Raw genomic sequence first — 25,613 nt, 5'->3', positions numbered from 1 at the left:
TCCTAGTCCCACCATGAAGGACAACACTCAGGCCTGTAGCTGCAGCGAGGCCGCAGCCAGGAAGGGTCAGAGCACCCGTCCCAGCCGGAACGCCAGCCGGTGCATAACTCAGGCCACATCAGACCTCCCAGCCCACCACTCCTCATGTCTGCAATCTCTCCAGGACTCCTATGCCCGCCCCCGCCCCCACACACACACCTCTTAGACAAGTTGCTATATAAATGATCAGAACCATGGAGAAAACCTTTGACAATTAGTCTGTCTATATTTTTAAATAAAACATATTAACATAAGAAATATATAAAGTTACAAAGAACTTGCCTGTTTGTATAAATGGCACATTCCTTATTGTTAATCTGTAAGCATTCACTGTATTTACTAAGTGCATCTTTATAGTTTTTGTCCTTTACATATTGATTTCCTTCTTCTTTAAGGGTTTGAAACATTTTTTCATCTATGGAACCCAAAAAATAAAAACAGAGGAAATGTTTATAGAAGCACCTCTACAAAATCTTCGGTGCAGCTGTAAGGAAACTGATTGCAGATCAACTTGCCCCCCTTACCATGCGGAGCTAGAGTCTAAATGGAACACAACTGTATACAAATTAGAAAGATAAATTGGCTTTAAGTAGAAGTGATTATACAATTATGACACTTTTTTCAAATTGGAAAACATGTAAAATACAAGCACTTCTGTCATCTTTATCCACATTGGCATGCCTTTTCTGAGAGACAGGAATACCTAGTGTTGCCCTTTTCTGACTTCCCTGTGAGGCTCTCCTGTGGCTTCACCTATCCTCAGCCCTTCCCTGTCTCACTGAGCCCAGCTTTAACCAATGTGCTTTCCAAAATAAAAACAAAAACCTAGTGTTTCATTACATAACTATTTCGTGGAAAATGGACAAACAAACCAACCCACTAAAGCATGAAGTAGACATTTTGTCCAGTACCCTAAATTCTTTGGGAAATATCACACCTCCTCCACCCTTTACTCCTGTGGCTTAAAGCAACCCCTACCCTAGCCCTATCTCTTGGGGTAATCTTTGGGTTTGGGTTTTTTTTTTTAGCAACACATTATATTCCCTTGGCCAAAACAATCTAATTGGTCAGGGTTGGGCCTATGAGAGTCAATGAGCTGCAATATGATTGTTGTGGCAGCATCTGATAAGATAATTCTTGTTCTTTCCTGTGGAATGAGGGTGAGAGGAGGAGCTATGTTGCCATCCTATGAGACAAAGGAAGAGTCTATCTGAGAATGGGGCCTAGAGAGAGAGCTGAAGGAGAATGAGTCCTAAACCCAGCCTTCCCTGCAGCTACCCACCCACCTGTGGACTTCTCCACCATAGGAGCCAAAAAGAACCTGTTTTGGGGGTTTTTTGCTTCAAGCTATTAAGAGTTGGGTTTTGGCCCTGACTGGTTTGGCTCAGTGGATAGAGCGTCAGCCTGCGGACTGAAGGGTCCCAGGTTCGATTCCGGTCAAGGGCATGTACCTTGGTTGCGGGCACATCCCCAATAGGGGGTGTGCAGGAGGCAGCTGATCAATGTTTCTCTCTCATCGATGTTTCTAACTCTCTATCCCTCTCCCTTCCTCTCTGTAAAAAAATCAATAAAATCTTTTTTTTTTTTTAAAGAGTTGGGTTTTGTTATCTGCGATCAGCGTCCCAAATATTATCATTAGCTATTGTCTTGCAGTGATCACGGCTGCCTGCCTGCGTGGGATCCATTCCTCCCCGCTCTGAGGGTCCCTCGCAGCTACCACCTTCTCCTGTTCAGCCCATGTGTTCAGGAGAAACTGACCCTGGGCCTCAGCCAACCAGCGCATGGCATTTCTTCATCATAGAGACCAGCTCAGGAATGAGCACATGAGCCATTAGAATAAGCAGCAACAGTGCCCGGCTGGTGTGGCTCAGTGGCTGAACCAAGAGGTTGCTGGTTCAATTCCTGGTCAGGTCACATGCCCAGGTTGTGGGGTCTATCCCCAGTAGGGGGCGTGCAGGAGGCAGCCTATTGATGATGTTTCTATCCCATGGTTGTTTCTATCTCTCTATCCCTCTCACTTCCTCTCTCTCTAAAGATCAATAAAAAAAAATTTTTTTTAAAGTAGCAACAGAATTCGAGCCAACAGAACAACAGGATAAAAAAGCTACGACTTTGGGGCAACGTATTTCCTCATTCTTAAATTAATGCCACCAAAAACAATGGTGTTTCTCCCCCTTTGGACACTGATAGGTACAGACATGAAGCCTAAAAGTGCTGTGGCTCCCGTTTCCGGCCGGAGCCTGAACCGTGATGAGCTGTGCGTGATTCTAGAGCCGACCTGGGCCCTTTTAGTCACTTGAGCCAAAACCATTCCTTATGATTTTCTGTTACTTACAACCAAAGTTTTCTAACACAAAGTGTTAAAATTTTAAGTTTTAAATCTATGTAGTAACTTTACCTTATGAATAACTTTATATAAATAAATAAAAATCCTTAACCTAAAATCTAAAATATACCTTTAAATTCCGTGATCTAAAAATCTTGATAGGTGCACTGAATTTATAGCATCAACTTGAATGTAAATGATAATCTTATTTGTCCCTCTGTATAAACGGCATAACGTATTAAGTTCTCGTTTTCTTATTTCAAATAACAGAATATTTCGAATGTTTCAAGTTTCAAAGGGGTCAAATGACACTCCCATGAATGCTGGTATATATAAGCTCTAAAACAAAATAACACAGTATTTTTTCCCCCTCAATTTGCTAAAAACCTTTCCTCCAGCTTTTCTTCCAAGGTTTGTAAGCCCTTGGTATCCTTTCTCCCTAATAATCAGTACATCAGGAACAGAACGAGCCGAGTATACGTGTCCTTATGATTTGCTATGGCGTATCCACAGAATGGTTAGTGTATGTCCTTTGTAAATTACAGCCACCCTTCATTGAGCAAATGCGTTGAGCCAGGCCCCGTTAATAATGGACTCCAGGAAAGGAGAGGTCTCTGCGATTCCCTGGGACTGCTGAGTCACCTAAAAGCCTTGGCAGACGGTCCCTGCATCTTCTTCCAAGGCCATGAGAGATGAAGGTCTAACACTAGCCACTGGGACATCACGGCTTTGGAACCTCAGGGTTTCTGCAAGATGAAGCTCCTCCAGGGAACACAGAGTTCCTCAGCGGGCAGGAGAAATGAGACCTCAACTAGCTTTGAAGCAGAAAGCAAGGGTGCGGTCCCATGTATTAAGCACTGCACAAAGCAACGAGGTAGCTACTGCGGCAATGCAGACACGTTCACAACTAGGACGTAAGGCAGAAGGAAGTATCTGCTGGATCTTTATGTAGTCGAGTGTTTTTTATTTCAAACACATCGATCTTAATGGTGTCACAGAGAACTGCATGCTACTTAACTCTTTTCCTTCTTTCTGTTAATATAATGCTAACTGGATCTTTATTGAGGCTACTGCAATCTGACAGTCAGCATGTGCTAATTATTTTATATGCATATCTCCATTTATTCCTAAGAGCAACTCCATGAGGTAATTGCTCATGGTAATCCCTATCATATACACGAGGACACTGGAGGTGTGAAGCAAGTTCTTAAAGACTCTGTAGTTAGAAAGAGGGTAAACAGGGCTTAATCCCAGGCCCGGCGCCTAAATTTATGCTCTTATTCTACTGCTCTACTGTGAAATGTACAGGGCTCAAAATAACCCTTGAAAGAAAGGAGTACAGACTTCCCCTACCTGTGCTGCCCGGTTGGTGAGGGCTGCAGGAATCTCCCACTTGGTCTGGGGGCGTCTCTGCTGTAGGCCGCCAAGCTCGCAACTGCGCAGAAGTGGGCACAGAAGGTATGGGTGACAGCTTCTCCCGCCAGCGTGGTCCATCCAGATCCATTAAAATTCTTGTTATTCTAAAAAGGACATGAGTTTTCTTTATTGATCATGCAATTTGCTTTTCATATTACCAAAGGTCATATCAAGAGTTAAGATTTACACCCTGGCCAGTGTTGCTCAGTAGTTGGGGTATCGGCCCATGCACCAGAGAATCATGGGTTCGATTCCCGGTCAAGAGCACAAACCTGTGTTGTGGGTTCCCTCCCCGCCCCAGGTTAGGGTGTGAGTGGGAGGCAACCAGTCAATGTGCCTCTCTCAAATCTGTGTTTCTCTCTCCTCTCCTCCCTCCCTCCCTTCCACTCTTTCTGAAAAGCAATGGAAAAAAAATTTCCTAGGGTGAGGATTAACAAAAACAAAACAAACAAAGTAGTAAGATTTACAAATGCTCTGCATTTGTGTACTTCCCTGTCCATATAAACTCTTCAAAAGGACTTTTAAAAGTTGCCAAAAACTATGTAACTTTATTTTACTTTTTTTTTTTTCAATCCTCATCCGAGGATATTTTCCATTGATTTTCAGAAAAAGTGGAAGAGAGAGGGAAAGACAGAGAGAAATATTGATGTGAGAGAAACAAATCAATTGGTTGCCTCCTGCATGAGCCCTGACCAAGGCCCGGGCCGGGGAGGAGCCTGCAACCAAGTTATGCACCTTTGACCGGAATTGAACCCGGGACCCTTCAGTCCGCAAGCCGATGCTCTATACACTAAGCCAAACCAGGCTAAGGCCCCAACATTATGTTAACTTTAGGTTCTTTTTTATCAAAAAATAAAAATTAAGACATCTGTCATTTGTTTAAAAATATACATGCAATAACATTTTAATTTTTTAAAAGGTGAAATGTAAAAACAAAATTGAGGAGGCCTAGAAGAAATGTCCCACATAACAAGTAATATGACTACTAAATTGATAATGTGTTATTCCTGAGAATACTCAGAAGCACTAGGGAATTTCTATGTCCAAACTGTAAAGACAGGGGTACAAGACTGGGCTGCCCTGGCGGGATCCTCAGAGGGTCATTCCAAGATCAGGGGTTCAGTCCCTAGTCAGGGCACATACTAGAACCAACCAATGGCCCGGCTGGTGTGGGTATCAGCCTATGAACCAAGAGAAGCCTGGTCCAGTTCCCATTCAGGGCACACACCTGGGTGGTGAACCCAGGAGGGGATGTGCAGGAGGCAGCAGCTGATCCATGTCTCTCTCTCACCGATGTTTCTATCTCTCTATCCCTGTCCCTTCCTCTCTCTCAAACCAATCAATAATAAATAAATAAATAAATAAATAAATAAAGCTGGGCTAAAACTGTCATGTGGAATATTGCTTTTTCTTAAAATATTTACCTGCAATTAAAATACTCTTACCTTATCTTGTTTTCATTTCTAAAATAACTTGCTTTTTTTTTGTTTTTATATGCATAAATAATAAAGAATAGGATACTGAAGTCTATGAGGGTCCTTGTATTAATGACATTTACTAACAGCCATCATGAAATTCCGATTAACATCCCCAATTATCACTCTCATCATTTTTAACATACAAAATATCGTACTTTTATTTAAAAGCAAAATAGTATTACGTCTTTGGAATGAATCTGGTTTTAAAAGGGTGCTCCTCAAGGCTGAAGGTTGCATTCAAGTTCGTTAACTCGGTAGTACTTTTTGTGTGAAGAATTTTGTATTTATAGAGACAAATAGCGTACACACAATTTCCCAGTTTTTTAAACTGAAACTTCAATAGTGTTCTTTGGCTGTGATAACCAAATATATATGTTGGTGTAAAAAATAAATTTGAAAAAGAATGTATAACCACCCACAACTGCAAAAGAAAAAGAAGCTTTAGAAAATAAGAATTTTCAAGCAAAACTTGTATTACCAGCAGGGAGGAAGGAAGAAGCGGCGGAAAAGAGATGATGTGTTGCCAGGGAGTAAATAAGTATATATGCAGGGAATTTTACATATAAGATTCCTGGAGAGGAAGAGAGGAATGTGATTAATGGGAGACAGAAACAAAATAAGCACAAATGCTTCAGTAACTAAAAAAACTGCTGTTGCTTAGATGGAAAAGCAAGCATAAATATGGGGTTCATGAAAAAGAATGGTGAAAATTTTAAACGGGATATTTTACAGAAAAGCATACATGGCAATACCAGACAAAGCCTCCTCATTTTATATAATGATATACCAGCAAGAACCATTCAATTACAAAAATAAATGAGTCTGAAAAGTTAATTTGTAGCCCTAGCTGGTTTGGCTCGGTGGATAGAACGTAGGCCTGCGGACTGAAAAGTCCCAGGTTCGATTCCAGTCAAGGGCACCTGCCCAGGTTGTGGGCTCAATCCCCGGTTGGAGCCATGCAGGAGGCAGCCAATCAATGATTCTCTCTCATCACTGATATTTCTAACTCTCTCTCCCTCTCCCATCCTCGCTGAAATCAATAAAAATATATTTTTAAAAAAGTTAATTTGTATAAAAGGCCCTTCTTGTGCACATATAAAAAGTATAATGCAATCCTCAAAACATTAAACAGAATTACCATATCACCCAGCAATTCGCCTCGTAGGTATACAACAAAAGGAGCGAAAAACAGGTACGCAAACAAAAACTTGTACTTGAATATTCATAGGAGCACTTTTCACAATAGCGAAAAGGTGCAAACAACCCAAATGTCCACTGGTGGATGAATGGATAAACAGATGTAACATATCTATGCAATGGAATATTATTCAGCCATCAAAAGGAAGTACCGATACATGCTACACCATGGATGAACCTTAAAAACATTTCCCAATGAAAGAAGCCAACACCAAGGGTTCATATCCTATGATTCCATTTACATGAACTACCCATGGAGCCAGGAAGGAAATTAGTGTTTGTCAGGGATGTGAGAAGGGAGAATGAGGAATGAGAATGAGAATGAGGAGTTTCCTTTTGGGGTGATGAACTGCTTTAAACTAGATAGAGCTAGCACAACATGGTGAATATACTAGAAAAGTCACTAAATTACATACTTTAAAATAGTCACTAACTTACATACTTTAAAGTAGTTAATTTTATGTTATGTGACTTATACTTCAATTGTTTTAAAAAAACATAACGCAGCCCTAGCCGGCTTGGCTCAGTGGATAGAGCGTCAGCCTTCGGACTGAAGGGACCCAGGTTCGATTCCAGCCGAGGGCACATGTCTGGGTTGCGGGCCTGATCGCCAGTAGGGGGTGTGCAGGAGGCAGCCCATCAATGATTCTCTCTCATCATTGATGTTTCTCTCTCTCTCTCTCTCTTTCTCCCTTCCTCTCTGAAATCAATAAAAAATATATTTTAAAAAAACCATAATGCAGAAGGCTCAGAAATGTGAGTAATCAGTCTCTCAGACATAGATGTCCCTTCAGACCATTCAGCCTATGGCTGTGCACTGCAATCCCTAAAACACCTCTCCAGCAGGCGCCCCCTCTGTCAGATACGTCAGGTGCCTTCCGGCTTTGTTTCACAGGAACTGCCGACTCTGGGCGAAGCTCCTACTTTCCCTGACTGTTTTGGAGACTCGCAGGGAGAGCCCCACGCAGCCCCGGAGTGAACTACGCCCTCTCTGCTGGAGAATGCATTCCCTCAACACCTTTTCCCCGAGGATATCTACTGGGCAAGGTCCTGAAACCACAAAGATGGATAAAACACAAGTCCTGACCGCAAGAACTCCTAGTAGGGTGAGAGAAAACATATTTTACGAGAAGGGAGGGACGGAGCATTTGCACACAATATGGAAGCTGCGGGATAAGAGGCACAGTGTCCTAAGTGCATACATGGTGTGGGAAAGAGATGAGTAGATCAGGGAAAGCCTTTTCCTCCAGGAAGCAAGTCCTCTCCTAAAGGAGGAGATGGAATTAACCAGAAATACAAAGGGCAAAAGGGTGTCAGGAACGTATGAGGAGGCAGCACTGACATGCAGTGAGGCGGCTCTGCAGCAGGGCACCCGGCTTGGAGAGCTCCCAGGGGACACTCCTGACTGCACAAGCTCGGGAGGAAGGAGGCTGTGAACGCCCCAGGCCTGATCCAGGTCCAGTCTAGATCCACTAACCCATATACATCCCTCTCCTCCAGGCAGACAGGCTTCAGTCAGGGTCCATGTGACCAGAGCACAAGCTCTGGAATACAGATCTTTCCAACAGTTTTCTCCAAAGCACAGTAGGACCATGTGGGGAGGTAAGGCATGATTTAAAAAATGAATTAATCCAAACAAGCCATTCTCATTTTCCACAATTTTGCTCAAGGCCTCCTCATACATCAATGTGAGAGAGACACATCGACTGTTGCCTCCCACACGCACCCTGACTAAGGCCAGGGATCCAGCCTGCAAGTACATGCCCTTGACCAGAATTGATCTACGGACCCTTCAGTCCATAGGCAAACGCTCTATCCACCGAGCCAAACCGGTTAGCGCTTGATGGCATTTTTATACACCAGTGATGACCTCTCAGAAAGAGACACTAAAAAAAAAAAAAAAAAAAAAAAAAAAAAAAAAATCCCATTTATCATTGTAACAAAAAAAAGTCAGATCAGATGCCTAGGAATAAACTTAACCAAGGAGGTAAAAGACCTGTATTCAGAAAACCATAGGACACTGAAAAAAGAAATAAAGAAAGATACAAACAAGTGGAAGCATATACTGAGTTCATGTATTAGACGTAATTCCACACTACCCAAAGCAATCTATAGATTCAACACAATCCCTATTGTAATCAAAACAGTCTGGCACAACAGATCCATGGAACAGAACAAAGAGCACAGAAATCAACCAGAGCCATTACGGTCAATTAACATTTGACAATGGAGGCAAGAGCACACAATGGAGTAAAGACAGTCCCTTCAGTAAGTGGTGTTGGGAAAACTGGACAGGCACACGCCAAAAGGAAGAAACTAGACCACCCAGTTACACAAGAACAAACTCAAAATGGATGAGAGACTTAAGTGTAAGTCACGAAGCCGTAAGAATAATATTAGAAAACACAGGCAGTAAAATCTGACATCTCACGTAGCAGAATTTTCACCCGTCTCCCAGGGCAGGAGACACAAAGAAAAAAAAACAAACAAATGGGACTACATCAAACTAAAAAGCTTTTGCACAGCAAAAGAAACCATCATCAAAATGAAAAGGGAGCCCACTGTATGGGAGAACGTATTTGCCAATGATACATCTAATAAAGGTTTAATTTCCAAAATATACAGAGAACTCAACAAAAGGAAGATAAACAACCCAATAAAAAAAACTGGCAAAGGACCTGAGTAGATACTTCTCCAAAGAGGACATACAGATGGCCAAGAGATATATGAAAAAATGCTCACTCATCAGAAAACAATGCAAATTAATATCACCTCACACCTGCCAGAATGGTTACCATTAAGAAATCAACAAACAAGTGCTGGTGAGGATGTGGAGAAAAGGGAACCCTTGTGCACTGCTGGTGGGAATGCAGACTGGTACAGCCACTATGGAAAACAGGATGGAGTTTCCTCAAAAAATTAAAAATAGAACTGCCTTTTGACCTAGCAATTCCACTTATAGGAATTATATCCCAAGAAATCAGAAACACCCATCAGAAAGAATATATGCACTCCTGTGTTCATAGAAGTGTTATTTACAATAGCTAAGATCTGGAAACAGCCCAAGTGCCCCTCAGTATGTAAGTGGATAAAAAAGCTGTGGTACAGGCCAGGCCAGTGTGCTCAATGGTTAGAGTATTGGCTCACAAACCAAGGGGTTATAGGTTCGATTCCAGGTACCTGGGTTGCAGGTTCGGTTCCTGCCCTGATCGGGGCAAGTGCAGGAGGCAACCAATCAATGTGTCTCTCTCACAGCAATGTCTCTCTCTCTCTTCCCCTTCTTCCTCCCTCCCTTCCACTCTGTGAAAATCAATGGAAAAAATATCCTCGGCTGAGGATTAACAAAACAAAAAAAAAAGCTGTGGTACATTTACACAATGAAATACTATGCAGCTATAAAAAGAGTTTTTACCCTTTGGACAACATGGATGGACCTAGAGATTATGCTAAGCAAAATAAGCCAGACAACATCACATTATCTCATTTATAAGTCAGATAACATCAATTATTTCATTTATATGTGGAATCTAATGAACAAAATGCACTGACAAAATAGATTCAGAGGCGTGGATGCATGGAACAGACTGACAGATCTCAGAGGGAAGGTGGGGGTCGGGGACAAGAAGAGATTAACCAAAGAACTTATATGCACAGCCCAGGGACACAGACAATAGGGGTGCGGCCTGGGGTGTGGCAGGGGCTGAGTGGAGGGTGGGAAAGGAGTGGGGGAAATGGGGGGACATCTGTAATACAGTTCTGTTAACAATAAAAACAAAATACAATGTTCACTGAATAGTAATAAATGGACCAGGAAGCAAATATAAAGGTATTAGAGGCCCTGGCTGGTGTGGATCAGCTGGTTGGAGCATCATCCCATACACCAAAACGTGGTGGGTTCAATTCCCAGTCGGGGCACATACCCAGGTTTCAGGTTCAATCCCCAGGTCGGTCAAGGTGCATGTGGGAGGCAACCTATCAATGTTTCTCTCTCACATCGGTCGTTTCTCTTTCTCTCGCTCTCTCTTCCTCTCTCTAAAATTAATTTTTAAAATTGCTTAGAAAAATTGTTTATAAAGGTATTCAGAATGTATTATGGGATATTTAGAAATGTATTATGGGATACTTAGAAATGTATTATGGGATACTTAGAAATTAAGTTGGAAAGAGAATCATTTGGTTTGGATGGAGGGAAAAGCAGCAATCATTCATGTAAAGTCAGTCACTGAGAACACGCACACGCTTTGACACCATTCCTGAAGGAGGGAAAGGGGAAAAACCTCATTCCATTATAAAACATCTAACCCTCAGATCCCGTTACCTGTTAATACTGTCATTTGCTATCTGGATCCCGCAGTCTATTTGCAACACTGTTTTGTAATCCACATAAGCTTTCTGATACTTCTCTAAAGTCTCATAGGCCATTGCTCGTCGAAGAAGAGGTTTCACTGAGAATGGATGAAGTTCCAGAGCCCTAAAGGACACAAAAATATTACATGTCATTTGTTCTGAAAGTTACTCTTTAACTTAGACTAACTGAATGTACACCGCAGTACCGGACTAAATACATACCTACCTGGCATTTCATCTTCAGGACCTGGCAACGTACCAGAAAGGCAAACCCGGAGTAGCAGAGCAATCAAATCTGTGGTCACTTCCTTTCTTTGAAACCAGGACCAAAGCCCTTTGGCATTCATTTGCTCTTCCCCCACTGAAACTGAGCTCCCCGGCAGCACGCAGTGAGCCTCACCCGCCTCTACACCTCCTTCTACGTCCTCTCCTGCCCTCACCCCACTGTACCCCCACCCCTACCACCCCCTCCCCCTCCCCTACACCCTAATAGAGCCCATCATGGCACCAGACACAGAGTAGGCTTTCAACAGATTGTTATTGAAGGATTAAAAGGGAACTTTTTATTTGCACCTATGTATTTAATAAGGCACCTTAGCACAGAACCACAAAAACTTGCATTGCTGTTTGAAACTTAGCTCTCTAAAACTTAATACAGTTTTTTTATTATTCACCTGCTTCTAAAGGGCCTCAAAAAACAGACCAGAGGTAATCAAGGAGGCATACAATTACTTATTTTTTTAATGTAGTTTTATTAATTTCAGAGAGGAAGGGAAAAGGAGAGAGTTAGAAACATCAGTGATGAGAGAGAATCACTGACCGGCTATCTACTGCACATTCCCCATTGGGGATCAAGCCTGAAACCCAGGCATGTGCCCCGACCCAGAACTGAATCTTGACCTTCTGGTTCATAGGTCGATGCTCAACCACCAAGCCGCACAGCCAAGCATACAATGACTTCTTTAAGCCAGGAATTTTAATCTTGGATTTGTCTATGAAGTATTTTCACTATCACTAGAGATGTATTTCAAGGTTATGTTCCTTGGTTTTGTTTGAAGTAACTGTTTAAAGCTATTTCCCTACTTAACGTAGTTCATTATATTCTGAAATAGAGCATACAATCAAGATTGTATTGCCCGTGTGGTGTGACTGAGTGAGTATGGACCAATAAACCAGGAGGTCACAGTTCAATTCCTGGTCAGGGCACATGCCCTGATTTCGGGCTTGATCCCCAGTAGGGGGTGTGCAGGAGGCAGCCAATCAATGATTCTCCCATCCAAGTACTAACCAGGCCCAACCCTGCTTAGCTTCCGAGATCAGACGAGATCGGGCGCATTCAGGGTGGTATGGCCGTAGACCAATGATTCTCTCTCATCATGGATGTGTCTTTCTATCCCTCTCCCTTCCTCTCTGATATAAATAAAAATATATTTTAGAAAAAACAACAACAACAAAAATGAGTTTGAGAATCAATGCTTTGGAGTAAAGTCACCCATGCCCCTTATGCTGGAGGTCAGTACTGACCAACAGAGCTGGATTCCTAGGCCCAGAAGGCAATGCCTATCTAAGGACACCTTACCTAGCACCACCCACCGCCTTCCCCAGCAGGCCGGCTGTCTCTTCAGACAAACCTCCATTCTAGCCTCCCTGGGCACCATGGCTGGAGTCCCATCTTTCACCTCCTCTTGGGTCTACAATGAAACACAAGTTTTAACAAGAAAATGCCTGCCACCTTAAACAATCTCACTTAAGGACAACGTGAGTCCACTGTTTTTACAGTAGCCTTGTCTGTACAGGTACGGGGTTTTTAAATAAAGAGTCCTAAATTTCACTCACTGTAGGGAATACCTAAGACAAGTCTGAAGGGTAATGTATTAGCAATAGACACCTAAGTGGAAAGGGTTGAAGGGAAACTAAGTTTTTGACACCCAAAAACCTGTGCCTTTTGAGCTCAGCCAGAGTGGCTCAGTTGACTGAGCATTGTCCTGTGAAAGGTTGCCAGTTTGATTCCTGGTCAGGGCGCATACGTGGGTTGCAGGTTCGATTGTTCAGGGCACATACTGAAGGCAACAGATCCATGTTTGTCTGTCTGTCTCCACCTTTCTTCCTCTCTCTAAGCATGTCCTGGGCGGGGCGGCGGGCGGGGGGGGGGGGGGGGAGCGAGGGGGAGAGCCTGGCCCGTGTCGCTCAGTGGTTGAGCGTCTATCCATGAACCAGGAGGTCATGGTTTGATTCCTGGTCAGGGTACATGGCCAGGTTTCAGCTTAAACCCCAGTGGGGGGCATGCAGGAGGCAGCCGAATTGATGATCTCTCTCATCACTGATGTTTCTCTCTCTCTCCCTCTCTAAAATCAATAAAACCATATTTTTTAAAAAAAGAATAAATTGTGCCTTTTGGGATACTGATTTTTAAACTGGCTATTAAAAAACAAAAGAATTAGAAATGAACTTTTGATCTTTCCCTCCTTTCCTGCCCAAGAGATTCAGATAGAAAAACCTGCTCCTGGAAAGAAATCTTGCCCATATTCACCTTGGCCTAATTTGAATTAAGTATGGTGGGCAGAAAGGCCTCAAGCAGGGGCCTGTTTACTAGAACCCCCTCTCCCCCCATCTCATTGTTTCTGGGTTGTCTAGCCAATCTTTACCTGCCATGTGTGTTCCCCTCCTTTCTTTGTCAAAAATAACATATATACCAAATTTTACCTCACTGTCTCTTTGGAGTTTTCATGCTTATGTGAATTCCCCGTGCACATGTATTAAAATTTGATTTTCTCCTGTTATTATCCCTCTGTTACTTTGATTATGAGCCCAGCTAGAACTGAGAAGGTGGAAGGAAAGTATTATTATTATTTTAGCCCTCTCACAGGTTCTTGGCTGCAAATCGCAGTGCGCCTGATGTTCTGCAAATTCACGTGGTCTTGTTGGTTAGTTATGGGCAGTGGTAAATGTTTAACATCCGGCTCTCCTGCAGGAAAAAAGCCCAGGTTTATGGCATTTGCCAGTTTTCATGGTATTAGGACTGCGCCATGGCAGACTTCGAGCTACCCACATGACTTTGACCAATTCACAAATTCCTGAAAATGTAACAATTAGCTAATGTGAACTAGCACAATAGTGGATGAGGTCTAAAGTCAGGGCAGACTGAATATAAATATTTTTTAATATATTTTATTGATTTTTTACAGAGAGGAAGGGAGAGGGAGAGAGAGTTAGAAACATCGATGAGAGAGAAACATCAATCAGCTGCCTCCTGCACATCCCCTACTGGGGATGTGCCCGCAACCAAGGTACATGCCCTTGACTGGAATCGAACCTGGGATCCTTCAGTCCGCAGGCTGACGCTCTATCCACTGAGCCAAACCGGTTAGGGCGGAATATAAATATTATTTATTTAAAATTTGAATGTCAAATTGGCAAAAAAAATCTGAGTACCAAGACCTTTAAAAAAAAAAAATCCTCACCTGAGGACATGCTTAGAGAGAGGAAGGGAGAGAGAGAAAGAGAGAAATATTGATTATTGCCTTCCTTATATGCCATGACCAGGGATGGAACCCACAACCTGGGCATATGCCCAACTGGAAACTGACCCTGGGACTTCTTGGATCAATGGTCAACCACTGAGCCACACCAGCAAAGACGGTCTTTTTAAACTGTGGACATAGCCCTGGCCAGCTGGCCCAGTTGGTTGGAACATTGTCCTATACATCAAAAGGTTTAGGGTTCGATTCCCAATCAGGACACATAACTACGTTACAGGTTCGATCAATGTTTTTCTCTCACACCAATGTTTCTTTCTCTCCCTTCCTCTCTCTCTCAAATCAATAAACATATCCTCACGTGAGGATAAAAAAAAAAAAAGGTAGACACAGATACTAACAAGTTTTTACCCATGGCATTAAACTGATACTACCAATGAAAAAATTGAATCGTTCACCTTATAATCAGGGTATCCACATAAGTTACTGTCCAAACTGGGGCTTCTGAGAGTGAAAGGGGATGATATCAATAATTATACCAGACGAAAGGAGTAATCCAGGAATGTTAAGGTCAAAACCAGGACATATGACTTCGGATTTTCTAGATTCACTAATAATAGCTTCCTTCCAAAAGGCTCCTGAGGAAGGCTTAGTACTTAACGGTAAAAGAAAACAATACTTTTTATTCATGAAAATGGGTTTCCTCTATTTCAGCGTGTAACTGGCAGGGCACCGTGGTGACTACTGTGCTTGTGGGGTGCAACGCTGTGTAAGACATGGCTCCTGACTTCACCGAGCTTGCAACCCAATGCCGTGGATGACCCAAGTCCCCACGGGTGAGAGAGTGACAGTGCAAGCGTGGCAGGACGGGAAGACCACCAGGGAGGCTGAAGGCGACCAGGCAGGCAGAGAGGAGGGGGCAGCTGAGCAGGAACTTCAGAAGCCAAGGTGTGCAGGGCCCACTGAAGACAGTGGACCGAATGGGAGCAGAACGCTTGTTGGGGAAGCAGGATGGCGACAGAGTAGTTTGGAACTGTCTGGAAGAGCGTGCTGAGCTAGTGAACACCTGTTTGAAACAGTTTGAACGAGACAGTTTGGGGGAAAGCTCTGATGCCACAGGGGACTGCGGGAGGCAGAGCGGGCAGCGAGGAGTTCTCTCCGCCGTCTAGGCCCAGCGTAAAAAGAGCATGGAGGGTGGCAGCAGTGGAGATTTAAAGAGTGTGCACCAGGGGTCCTCAAACTTTTTAAACGGGGGGCCAGTTCACTGTCCCTCAGACCGCTGGAGGGCCCGGCTATAGTTTAAAAAAAACCACTATGAACAAATTCCTATGCACACTGCACATATCTTATTTTGAAGTAAAAAACAGAAAACGGCAAAAACACCCGCCTGTGGCCCGCGGGCCGTAGTTTGAGGACGCCTGGTGCACCATCTTCGATGACTGTCTTCCTGGGTGCGAAAGAGAGTTTATGGTTTTTACGTAATGAATCCATTAACATACCTGACAACTTCTTAAGAAATGACTGTCATGCAGAAAACTCAGAGGGACAGTAAAACACTGCACCCACCGCCCCGGAATGACAACCCCGCCGGACAAACCCGGCGACGGCCGTTTACCTGTTACAATCCTCAATGCAGCCGCCGCAGTTCCCTTCCTTGAGGTAGCACGCCGCTCGGTTCGAATAGAGGACACTTAGATCGGCTGCACTTCCACTTCCTAAAAACCACACGTAAGCAAACACAGTTGGAATCCATGAGTAACATCCACTCCCCCAGAACTGCACGACGACAGAGGTCCCCGGCGGCACTGCAGTGCCGAGGACTGCTGATCGTGCAGAGCCCCGGGGAGCGGCGCGCCCGCAGCGGCCCGGGGGGCCGGGGACAGCGCGCGCGGGGACAGCCCTGGCCCGGACGCAGACTGCGCATTCCGGGGTGCGGACTGCTCCCCGGGGTCCGGCCACGCACCGCCCTGGGCCGCCGGGAAGGAATGCAGAAACGCCCGCGCCTGTCCCTCGGGAGGTGCCCGCGCCTCTCGCCTCCAGGGCCCGTGACGCTCAGCCCGGGGGGGGGGGGGGGGTCCGGGGAGCCCGCGGGCGGGGCGCCGCTCACCTACCTGCGGGCTCCAGCTGCGCGATCGCCGCCGAGTACTTGAGCGCCGCCTCGGCGAACTGTCCCGTTTGGAACAGCTCGTTGCCCTGGCTCTTGAGGCCCGAGGGGCCGGCCGGGGCGGCGGGGGCGGGCGGCGGGGCGCCGGGGGCCGGGGACGCGTCGGCCGCCGCAGGGTCCCGGGCGCCTTTCCCGCCGCCCGGGTGCCCGTTGGCGCGGCCGGCGGGGGCCGGGGCCGGCGGGCGGCCCCGCTTGTCCGCGCCGGGCCCTGGCGTGCGGCCCCGCCGCGGCGCGCCCTTGTCCAGCCGCTTGCCCGCCTCGCCTTTGCCCGTCATCTTCCTCTGGATGTTGCCCATGGCGCGCGCGGCGGCCGCGGGCTCGGCGGCCTCTGTGGGAAGTGGATGCGGGAAGTGAGTGTTTGCATCATCAGGACGAACTACCGCGGCCGCGGGGGTGCCGGGCGCAGAGGCGCGGCGCCGGGCCGCGGGGCGGGCGGGCGGGGCGGGGAAGCCGGGCGCCGCCCTCTCCCGGGCGGAGCCCCGCGGCCCCCGCACCTCCAGGCCGGTCCGCCCGCCCGCCCGCCCGCGGGTTCACCGCCCGCCCGCGCCCGCGCCCCCGGCGCTGTCCGGGCTGTGGACGGAAGCCAACCCGTATTTAACTCTTTAAACACGGAAAGGCTTCTGACTTGCAAACCCGCATTTCGGAATCATTCCCTTCATCAAAGCCCACGGGCAAAAAGGTAGGACTTACAAAAGAGGCACTTTTCTTCCAGGTACAATTTTCGAGCGAATGAAGTTCCTAAAACTTGAATACAGTAATTGCACCCCCGGCTAGGGTACCCTTTCCTTAGGTTAAAGGACTAGGAGATAAAGATCACTGGACAGAAAAATAAAGTCCCAGGGATTTGTAAGTCACTTTAAAGCGAACTTAGCAAAGAAATCACATAAAGTAAGCACCTTGTTTTTAAAGTGAGTCTTTAAAAGACGGTAAGTTTTTGGCCCTGGCGGGTTAGAGGTTGTGGATTCCATCCCGTCAGGGCACATACAAAAGTTGCAACCAATGAATGCATGAATAGCTGGAACAAATTCATGTCCTCTCTCTCTCTTCCCCTCTCTAAAATTAATAATTTGTTTTAAAAAAGAGTTTTCCATTACAATGATTTAAAAAAAAAAAAAGATCATATATAGTGCTAAATCCCAGATTGGACCCAGTCACGTTATAGAAGAGTAAGAAGCTAGGAAAATTCCAAAATAGGGAAACTGAGACAGATAGTTAAACAGCAGTCTGCAGCAACCTAGTAAACCCTATTTTCCCTAAACCAAGGACACTTAAGAGTAAATGGTTTGCGCCAGGCAGGCGTGGCTCAGCGGTTGAGCGTCAACCCGTGAACCAGGAGGTCAAGGTCCCATTCCCAGTCAGGGCACGGGTCTGCGTTGCCGGCTCCATCCCCAGTGTGGGGCGTGCAGGAGGCAGCTGATCGGTGATTATCTCTTATCATTGATGTTTCTATCTCTCCCCCTCCCTCTCCGAAAGCAGTAAAAATATTTAAAAATAAAATAAAATAAAATCTCTGAAAATGAAGATGCCAGTGCACTCTCCCCAGGGAGCATGCCCCTGCCATTCCCTCCCCCATCCGCTCCCCCCCACCGCCTCCCGCATGTATGCACGTATCCCCTAACCTCTACGGGACCCCATGAGACTAGCAACCAGGGGAGCAATGGGCATGGGCGGCAGCAGCTCTTCTGGGGCTAACGCCCTGAACCTGTCTCCACGGCCCCCCTTTCCTCTGACTTCCCTGTGAGCTACGGCAGCCCAGCCTGGGCTCTCCTCTTGCTGCTCCTATGCCCTTCCTTGTTTCACGCTCCTAAGTATATTTTTGCTGAGGTCAATACGTTCTTGCTTGCTTTTCTACACTTTGTCTCTTGATTGAAATCTTTCCCTCAAGCAGACAAGAACCGAGGTCTCTCCCTCTCCCCGGTAACAGTAGGATGAACAAAATCAAGGCTCCAATCTTGAGCTGGTATCTGCTGCTTAAGTCCCTGCCCAGAACAGAAACGGATGGGAGCACAGGTCAGAGTCAGCAGTAACAAGGGACAACTTAATATTATTGCCCATCCTGGTATGCTGTCCTCCCATGTCTGACCAATACTATTACTCAGTAGCTGCAGTTTATTTAGAACTTTATATGGGCCAAGACCTTCACAGACATTATCATTAATTTTCAGACCAAGTAGTATCATCCCCGCTTTACAAACAAGAGACACAAGAAAGTAGCTTAAGGCATTTGCTCAAGCACAGAGAGCGAAAAATCCCAGCATAACTGGGATTCAAATGAACTGAACTGCATGCACTGCCGTACCTCTTTCCTTAAGATGGAATGTCCCTGGACAACTTGGCCAGCCTCTGTAAGGGTAGACAGAGGCCAGAACATGAAAGTCCTGTGAGTCCTGTTAGGTACTGCACTACCTGTAGGACATTCCAGAGGACTTGTTCAGGAGGTGACTCCAAATGTGGACCAGAGGAGTGGCCTTGTCTAGACACCGACTTGGGAGTTGCTGGCATATAAAGAATCACTGAAGTCTGAATGTGGACTGAGTCATTCAGATCAATTCTTAAAAGATGGCCACAGGAAAAATCTACAATGGAGATAGAGAGATGCCTAAAAATGAGGGGGAAAAACCAGGAGGACATACCAAGAAGAATGAGTATTTCAGGGAGAAAGGAGTCAGCAATAAATATCAAAGGAAGAGTAATGGCTAACAGTGTCATTTGCACAAAGACTGAAGAGAACCAGCAGAACTAAAGACCACCAGGATTTCAGTAGCCTTAGAGGGCAGTTCGGGTAGTTGGTAGATGCAAAAATCCTCAACAAAATCTAAGCAAAACAAATCCAGTAGCATACTAAAAGGATTATATGCCATGATCAGTGGTATTTATCTCAGGAATAGAAGAGTAGTTCAACAGTAGAAATTAAGTGGAAAGATATTTCTTTTTTAAAAACATCTTTTGTTGTTGTTGTTGCTCTTAATCCTCACTCAAGGATATTTTCCATTGATATTTTTTAGAGTGAAAGGGAGGGAGACAGAGAGAAACAGTGTTGTGAGAGAGACATATCGATTGGAACGGGCCCGGGGATTGAGCCTACAATTGAGGTACAAGCCCTTAACCACAACTGAACCCAAGACCCTTCAATCCACGGGCCAACGCTCTATTCACAGAGCCAAACCGGCTAGGGTGGAAAGGTATTTCTTTTCTTTTTAAAAAAAATATATTTTTATTGATCTCAGAGAGGAAGGAAGAGGGAGAGATAGATAGAAACATCAATGATGAGAGAGAATCATTGATCGGCTGCCTCCTGCATGCCCCCTACTGGGGATCGAGCCCGCAACCGGGGCATGTGCCCTTGATGGAAATCAAACCCGGGACGCTTCAGTCCACAGGCTGACACTCTAGCCACAGACACAAACCAGCTAGGGCTGGAAATATATTTCTTGATCATAGATAGGGAGATTTCATGTTGTTAAGATATCAAAAATACCCAAAGTGAAATACAGATTCAACATAATCCCTATCAAAATTCCATAACTTTTTTGCAGAAATAGAAAACCTGATCTTCAAATTAATAAAAATTCCAAAGTAGCCAAAATAATCTTGAAAAAGAAGAACAAAATCGAAGGACTCATACTTCTTTTTTAAAAAAATATGTTTTTATTGATTTTTAGAGAGAGGAAGGGAGAAGGATAGAGAGATAGAAACATCGACGAGAGGGAGGAACATCACCGATTGGCTGCCTCCTACTGGGAATCAAGCCTGCAAGCCAGACGTGTGCCCTGACAGGGAATAGAACCAGTGACTTCTTGGTTCCTGGGTTGATGCTCAACCACTGAGGCCCACCAGCCAGGCAGGACTCATATTTCTGATTTCAAAACTTACTAAAAGCTACAGTAATCAAAACAAAGCGGTACTGCCCTGGCCAGTATTTCTCCGTGGTTAGAGCATCAGCCCGAGCACAGAAGGGGTGCAGATTCCGTCCCTGGCCAGTGAGGAAGGCAGTCAATCAATGTGTCTCTTTCACATCAATGTGTTATTTTTTCTCTCTCTCCTCCCCCCCTCCATTCTTCCCTGCCACTCTCTATAAAAATCACTGGAAAAAATATCATTGGGTGAGGATTAACAACAAAAACAATCCAGAGTGGTACTAGCATAACGATAGACATATAGACCAATGGAATAGAACTGAGGGTCCAGTAATAAACCCATACATCTATGGCCAATTGATTTTTGACAAAAGTGTCAAGAATAGTCTCTAAAAAGTGATATTGGGAAAACTGAATTTCTACATGTTAAAAAAAAAAAAAAAAGCTAAGGTGGACTCCTCCCTACCACAATTAATCAAAATAAATCAATGTCCAAAATATGAGCTAAATCATAAAACTCTTAGAAAAAAAACCATAAGGATAAATCTACATGACCTTGGATTTAACAATGGATTTTATATATGATCCAAAAGGCTCAAGCACAAAAGAAAAATATATTGGACTTAATCAAAATGTAAAACTTTTGTGCAGCAAAGGATGTAATCAAGAAAGTAAAGACCACACACTGGATGGAAGAAATGATATGCAAATTATTATCTGATAAGGTCTACTATCTAAATATGTAAACACTTAAAATCTATCCTATATAATAAAAGGCTAATATGCAAATTGCCCCCTTGACCTGGAGTTTGACCAAGGGGTGGGGTCAGCCGGCCAACATCCTGCATCCTGTTCCCCCGTGGGCCCAGCCTGATCAGCCCTTATCAGGGCAGATCCCACCCATGCACGAATCCATGCACTGGGCCTCTAGTATATATATAAAAGCCTAAGCGACCATTATGAGCGAACGAGCGGAATGACCAGTCGACCAGTTGCTATGACGCATACTGACCAGGAGGGGTCAGACAACACAGGAGCTGCCCCCTGGTGGTCAGTGTGCTTCCACAGCCAACTTCCCACAGCCAGCCAACCTTCCCTGGTCCCTCCCCTGTCCCTCTGGCTCCGTCCGGCAGCCGGCAGGCCCCCGGCCCCAGTTGGCAGCTGGCAGGCCCTGACCAGCCCAGCCCCAATCAGGACTGGGCAAGACGGCCCCGATAGGCCCTGATCGCCAGCCAGGCCTAGGGATCCCACCCATGCACGGATTTCGTGCACTGGGCCTCTAGTGCAACAATAAAAAGGCAAGTAAAATGGCAAAAGGACTTGAATAAACATTTCTCCAAAAAGATATACAAATGGCTTATGAACACATGCAAAGATGGTTAACACAATAAGTTATTAGAGAAATGTAAATTGAAACCATGAGGAATTACCACCTCACACGCACTAGGATGGCTATAATAAAAAAGGCAAACAATCACATGTATTTGCAAGAATGTAGAGAAATTGGAATCCTCAGACATGGCCACTGGGAATATAAAATGCTATAGCCACTTTGGAAAAACAGTCTGGCAGTTCCTCAAGAAGTTAAACATAGAGTTACAATATCACTCAAGCATTTTACTCCTATCCCCAAGAAAATCAAAAACATGTTCACACATATAAACCTGAATATTCATAGCAGCATTATTAATAGCCAAAAAGCGGAAGCAACCCAAGTGTCCACCACCTGATGAATGGATAAAGAAAATGTGGTATTATCTATGGTGGGCAGTTGGACACGAGTAAGGCAAGGACCATGGGCCAGGTACAGAAGGCCACCAGAATGGAAAACCTCAGGTGTCTAGCAACAGACAATCAATGGTAGGGGGGGACCTCGCCCCCATGGTGACTTTTCCTCCCCTAGCATACCAATGGTCACTGGTTTGGAACCCCTGACCTTTCCCCCCTGGAGATAACATCTAGGCCTCAGTTGTATTTCAGCTCCAGGCCCAGATAAGCAACAAAACCAGCCTCAGGATCAGCTGCTTTGAATAAAGACCCCCTGCCCTGGTGCCACAATCAATCAGTGGAGACCACAACCCTGAAAACTGATGAATATTCTACTCAAACCTTCCCCTGGGGCCTCCCCTAAAGTCTCCACCCTAAAACCCTTAGGATGGAGGACCCAGTGCGCTCTCCCTCCAGAGAGCATGCAGGTGCCTTTCCCTTTTCTTTCCTCCTCCCTGCCCCAGGCTCCACGGGCCCTCCCTTTGCCTCCACACCTTGCCTTCCTAAGCCCATCTCTTCTAGGGATTACTTTCTCTCTCTACCTCTGTGACTTAACAAACCAATGTGCTCTTACAGTTTGGGTCTTGGCTCTGAATTCTTTTCTAGCCAGAACCCAAGTACCGAGGTTGCTGAATTCAGGTTGGTCTGACCCCCTGGTCAGACACCTGCTGCTGTTCCCGCCACCGCCGCCTACCACATAATGACTAGCAATTCTTTCTTGGAATGTGGTGGAATGGGGAACCACCTGCAAAGATTCCAGCTCGATAATCTCCTCTGGACTTTAACATTATTTTCCTAATAGTGACTTGAATTTCTCCCGTCTTGTCCAAGGCTCCAGGACCTCTTTACAAGCCATCTAACAATAAAACTTGGTAGAAGCATAAAATAGTTCCAATAGTTTTATTTCATTTTAAAAGGATGTCTTTAAAATGGCTTCCAACCTTTTATTCCACCTAATCTTTTTAAAAAATATATATTTCTATTGATTTCAGAGAAGAAGAGAGAGGGAGAGAGAGATAGAAACATCAGTGAGAATCATTGATCAGCTGCCTCCTGCATGCCCCCTACTGGAGATTGAGCCCAAAACCTGAGCATATGCCTTGTCCAGAATCCAACCCGGGGACCTTTCTGTCCTCAGGCTGACCATCTAGCCACTGAGCCAAACTGGCTAGGACTATTCCACCTAATCTTGATTTGCTTTCCTGATAAAAAGGAACTAACTGGTCTTAAAATTTATATTCTCCTTATCAAGAAACTTTTGTTTTCTGAATCTTACATATTTTTAAATATTCCGTTTTCTACAAAATAATTTGGGGCCATGAATGACAAAATCAGAAATGATTCCTGGTCAGGGCACATGCCCAGGTTTCAGGTTTGATCCCCAGTAGGGGATGTGCAGGAGACAGCCAATTGATGATTCTCTCTCATTATTGATGTTTCTATCTCTCCCTCTTCCTTACCCTCTCTTTTAAAAATTAATGAAAAAATATATATTTTAAAAAAAGATGATAGCTTGGCCAGTGTTGCTCAGTGATTGAACAATGACCTAAGAACCAGGAGATCATGGCTCAATTCCCAGTCAGGGCACATGCCCGGGTTGTGGGCTTGATCCCCAGTAGAGGGCAGCCTATTAAGGATTCTTTCTCATCATTGATGTTTCTATCTCTCTCTCCCTCTCCCTTCCTCTTTGAAATCAATAAATAAATTAAAAAAAGATAATCAGGAATTAAATTGAGCATTAGAAAACAGTGTCAGGTTAAGACAAAAAATGAGTTTGGGAGATTGTATTAAGAAAAAGATGAGCCCTAGTCGGTTTGGATCAGTGGAGAGCATAGGCCTGCAGACTGAAGGATCCCAGGTTTGATTCCAGTCAAGGGCACATGCCTGGGTTGTGGGCTTGATCCCCAGTAGGGGGCATGCAGAAGGCAACCAATCAATGATTCTCTCTCATCGTTGATGTTTCTATCTCTCTCTCCCTCACTGTTCCTCTATGAAATCAATTTTTTAAAAATATATATTTTAAAAATAAAGAAAGAAAAGAAAAAGAAAAAGGAGTTATATTAAGAAAAAGATTAAGGAAAAACCTGCTTGTGGATTCACAAAGTAAAGCTATAAAAAGTTTGATAGACTAATTCATCATATAAGTAGTATTTTACATAACCAAAAGAGAAAAAATGTTTTACTCTTATCTCTACTGTCATCTTCATGTTTTCTTTCACTGTCCTTTCCATTTTCATCTTCTGAGTTTTCTACTTCCTGAATAACCATCCTTTTCCCCTTGGTTTGAGTCTTAGATGTGGGCGCAGAATTTTTCAGCTCTCTTTCAACCTCTGACAGGGTTTTCTGCAACATAATCACCATATTAAAAAAAAAAAAAAGATGTTTTCCTTTAATAAAAAATAAAACTATTCTTTCAGGCAAGAATATGAAGCTATTAAAAAGTGGACAACGATAACTAACATAAGGCTTTTTATAGTGGTCTGTTGTGTGTTTTTTTCAAACAACTTTGCTGCTTTGTCTGATTATAATCATACATGGTTGTTGTAAAAAACTTAAAGCATTAACAAGTATAAAAAAGACAGAAAAAATTATCTGCCACTTAGGTAACACTGGGTATTCTGATGATCATCTTCCTAGATATGTTCATATGCACGTATATTAAACATACTGTTAAAAAAAGGAACTACTATGGGGAGAAGATGTGTTCCTGAACTGGGCCTTACATCGAATTCACTGAAATGCTGGCTTGACAAATGCAGCTGATGCACTAGGGACGTTAGCTGCCATTCAGAGACAGATGCCCAGCAGGCGTATGAGGAAAACTGGAACATCTTGTTGGAATATAGTGTTCCTTGAGTTTCTCATTTCTGACTATATTGTGAGCAGAGAAATGAAACGATGTTAGGCTATCTTTTTAAGGATGTAGGCCTTGGAAAATAGAATATCTCTCCGTGAACTGCCTTGGGAAAGAGAATCTCTCTCTCCAGAGGAAAGAGCCGGTTTGTTTGCTCTCTGGGAAAACAAAGATAATGTCTCCCTCTTACGTGAGTTGGGCAGATTTGCTTCTATTCCCTGAAACTTGGGGGATGCCTCCGCTGTGACACAAATGCACTGAGTGTGCAGCATCTCTCGGGGCCTTTCTGTGCTGCCCCCATGAGACTTGGGAGCCAGGGGAACTGACATGAACTTGAAGCTCTTCAGCTTGCTATGCCGCAACCAAGTCCTTTGTGTCCGACCTAGGAATCTTGTATATTCCTCTAGGCCAGTGGTCGGCAAACTCATTAGTCCACAGAGCCAAATATCAACAGTACAACGATTGAAATTTCTTTTGAGAGCCAAATTTTTTAAACTTAAACTTCTTCTAACGCCACTTCTTCAAAATAGACTCGCCCAGGCCATGGTATTTTGTGGAAGAGCCACACTCAAGGGGCCAAAGAGCCGCATGTGGCTCGCGAGCCGCACTTTGCCGAACACGGCTAGGCCACCTTGTTAATTTGCAAGTAGAGTAAAATCTCAGACCCTTCACAGTTCTCAACACTTAATCTA

The 25,613-nt window shown here is 44.6% G+C and overlaps 1 protein-coding gene across 1 annotated transcript in view; it reads right to left on the bottom strand.

Annotated features, from left to right (window-relative positions):
* SPAG1 (sperm associated antigen 1) overlaps positions 1-25,613 on the bottom strand; it is a gene marked incomplete at its 5' end in the record, with an annotated part of 49,756 nt that overhangs the window by 12,785 nt on the left and 11,358 nt on the right. Inside the window, 6 exons of the mRNA XM_079796388.1 lie at positions 322-454; positions 3,719-3,885; positions 10,775-10,927; positions 15,895-15,994; positions 16,391-16,771; positions 24,251-24,410. Of these exons, the coding sequence (XP_079652514.1) occupies positions 322-454; positions 3,719-3,885; positions 10,775-10,927; positions 15,895-15,994; positions 16,391-16,771; positions 24,251-24,410 (1,094 nt within the window). The remainder of the gene's footprint in view (positions 1-321; positions 455-3,718; positions 3,886-10,774; positions 10,928-15,894; positions 15,995-16,390; positions 16,772-24,250; positions 24,411-25,613) is intronic.

This window comes from Cnephaeus nilssonii (genome assembly GCF_951640355.1).
Source record: "Cnephaeus nilssonii genome assembly, chromosome: 18".
NCBI lineage: Eukaryota > Metazoa > Chordata > Mammalia > Chiroptera > Vespertilionidae > Cnephaeus > Cnephaeus nilssonii.
This window is presented reverse-complemented; position numbering and strand designations above follow the sequence as displayed.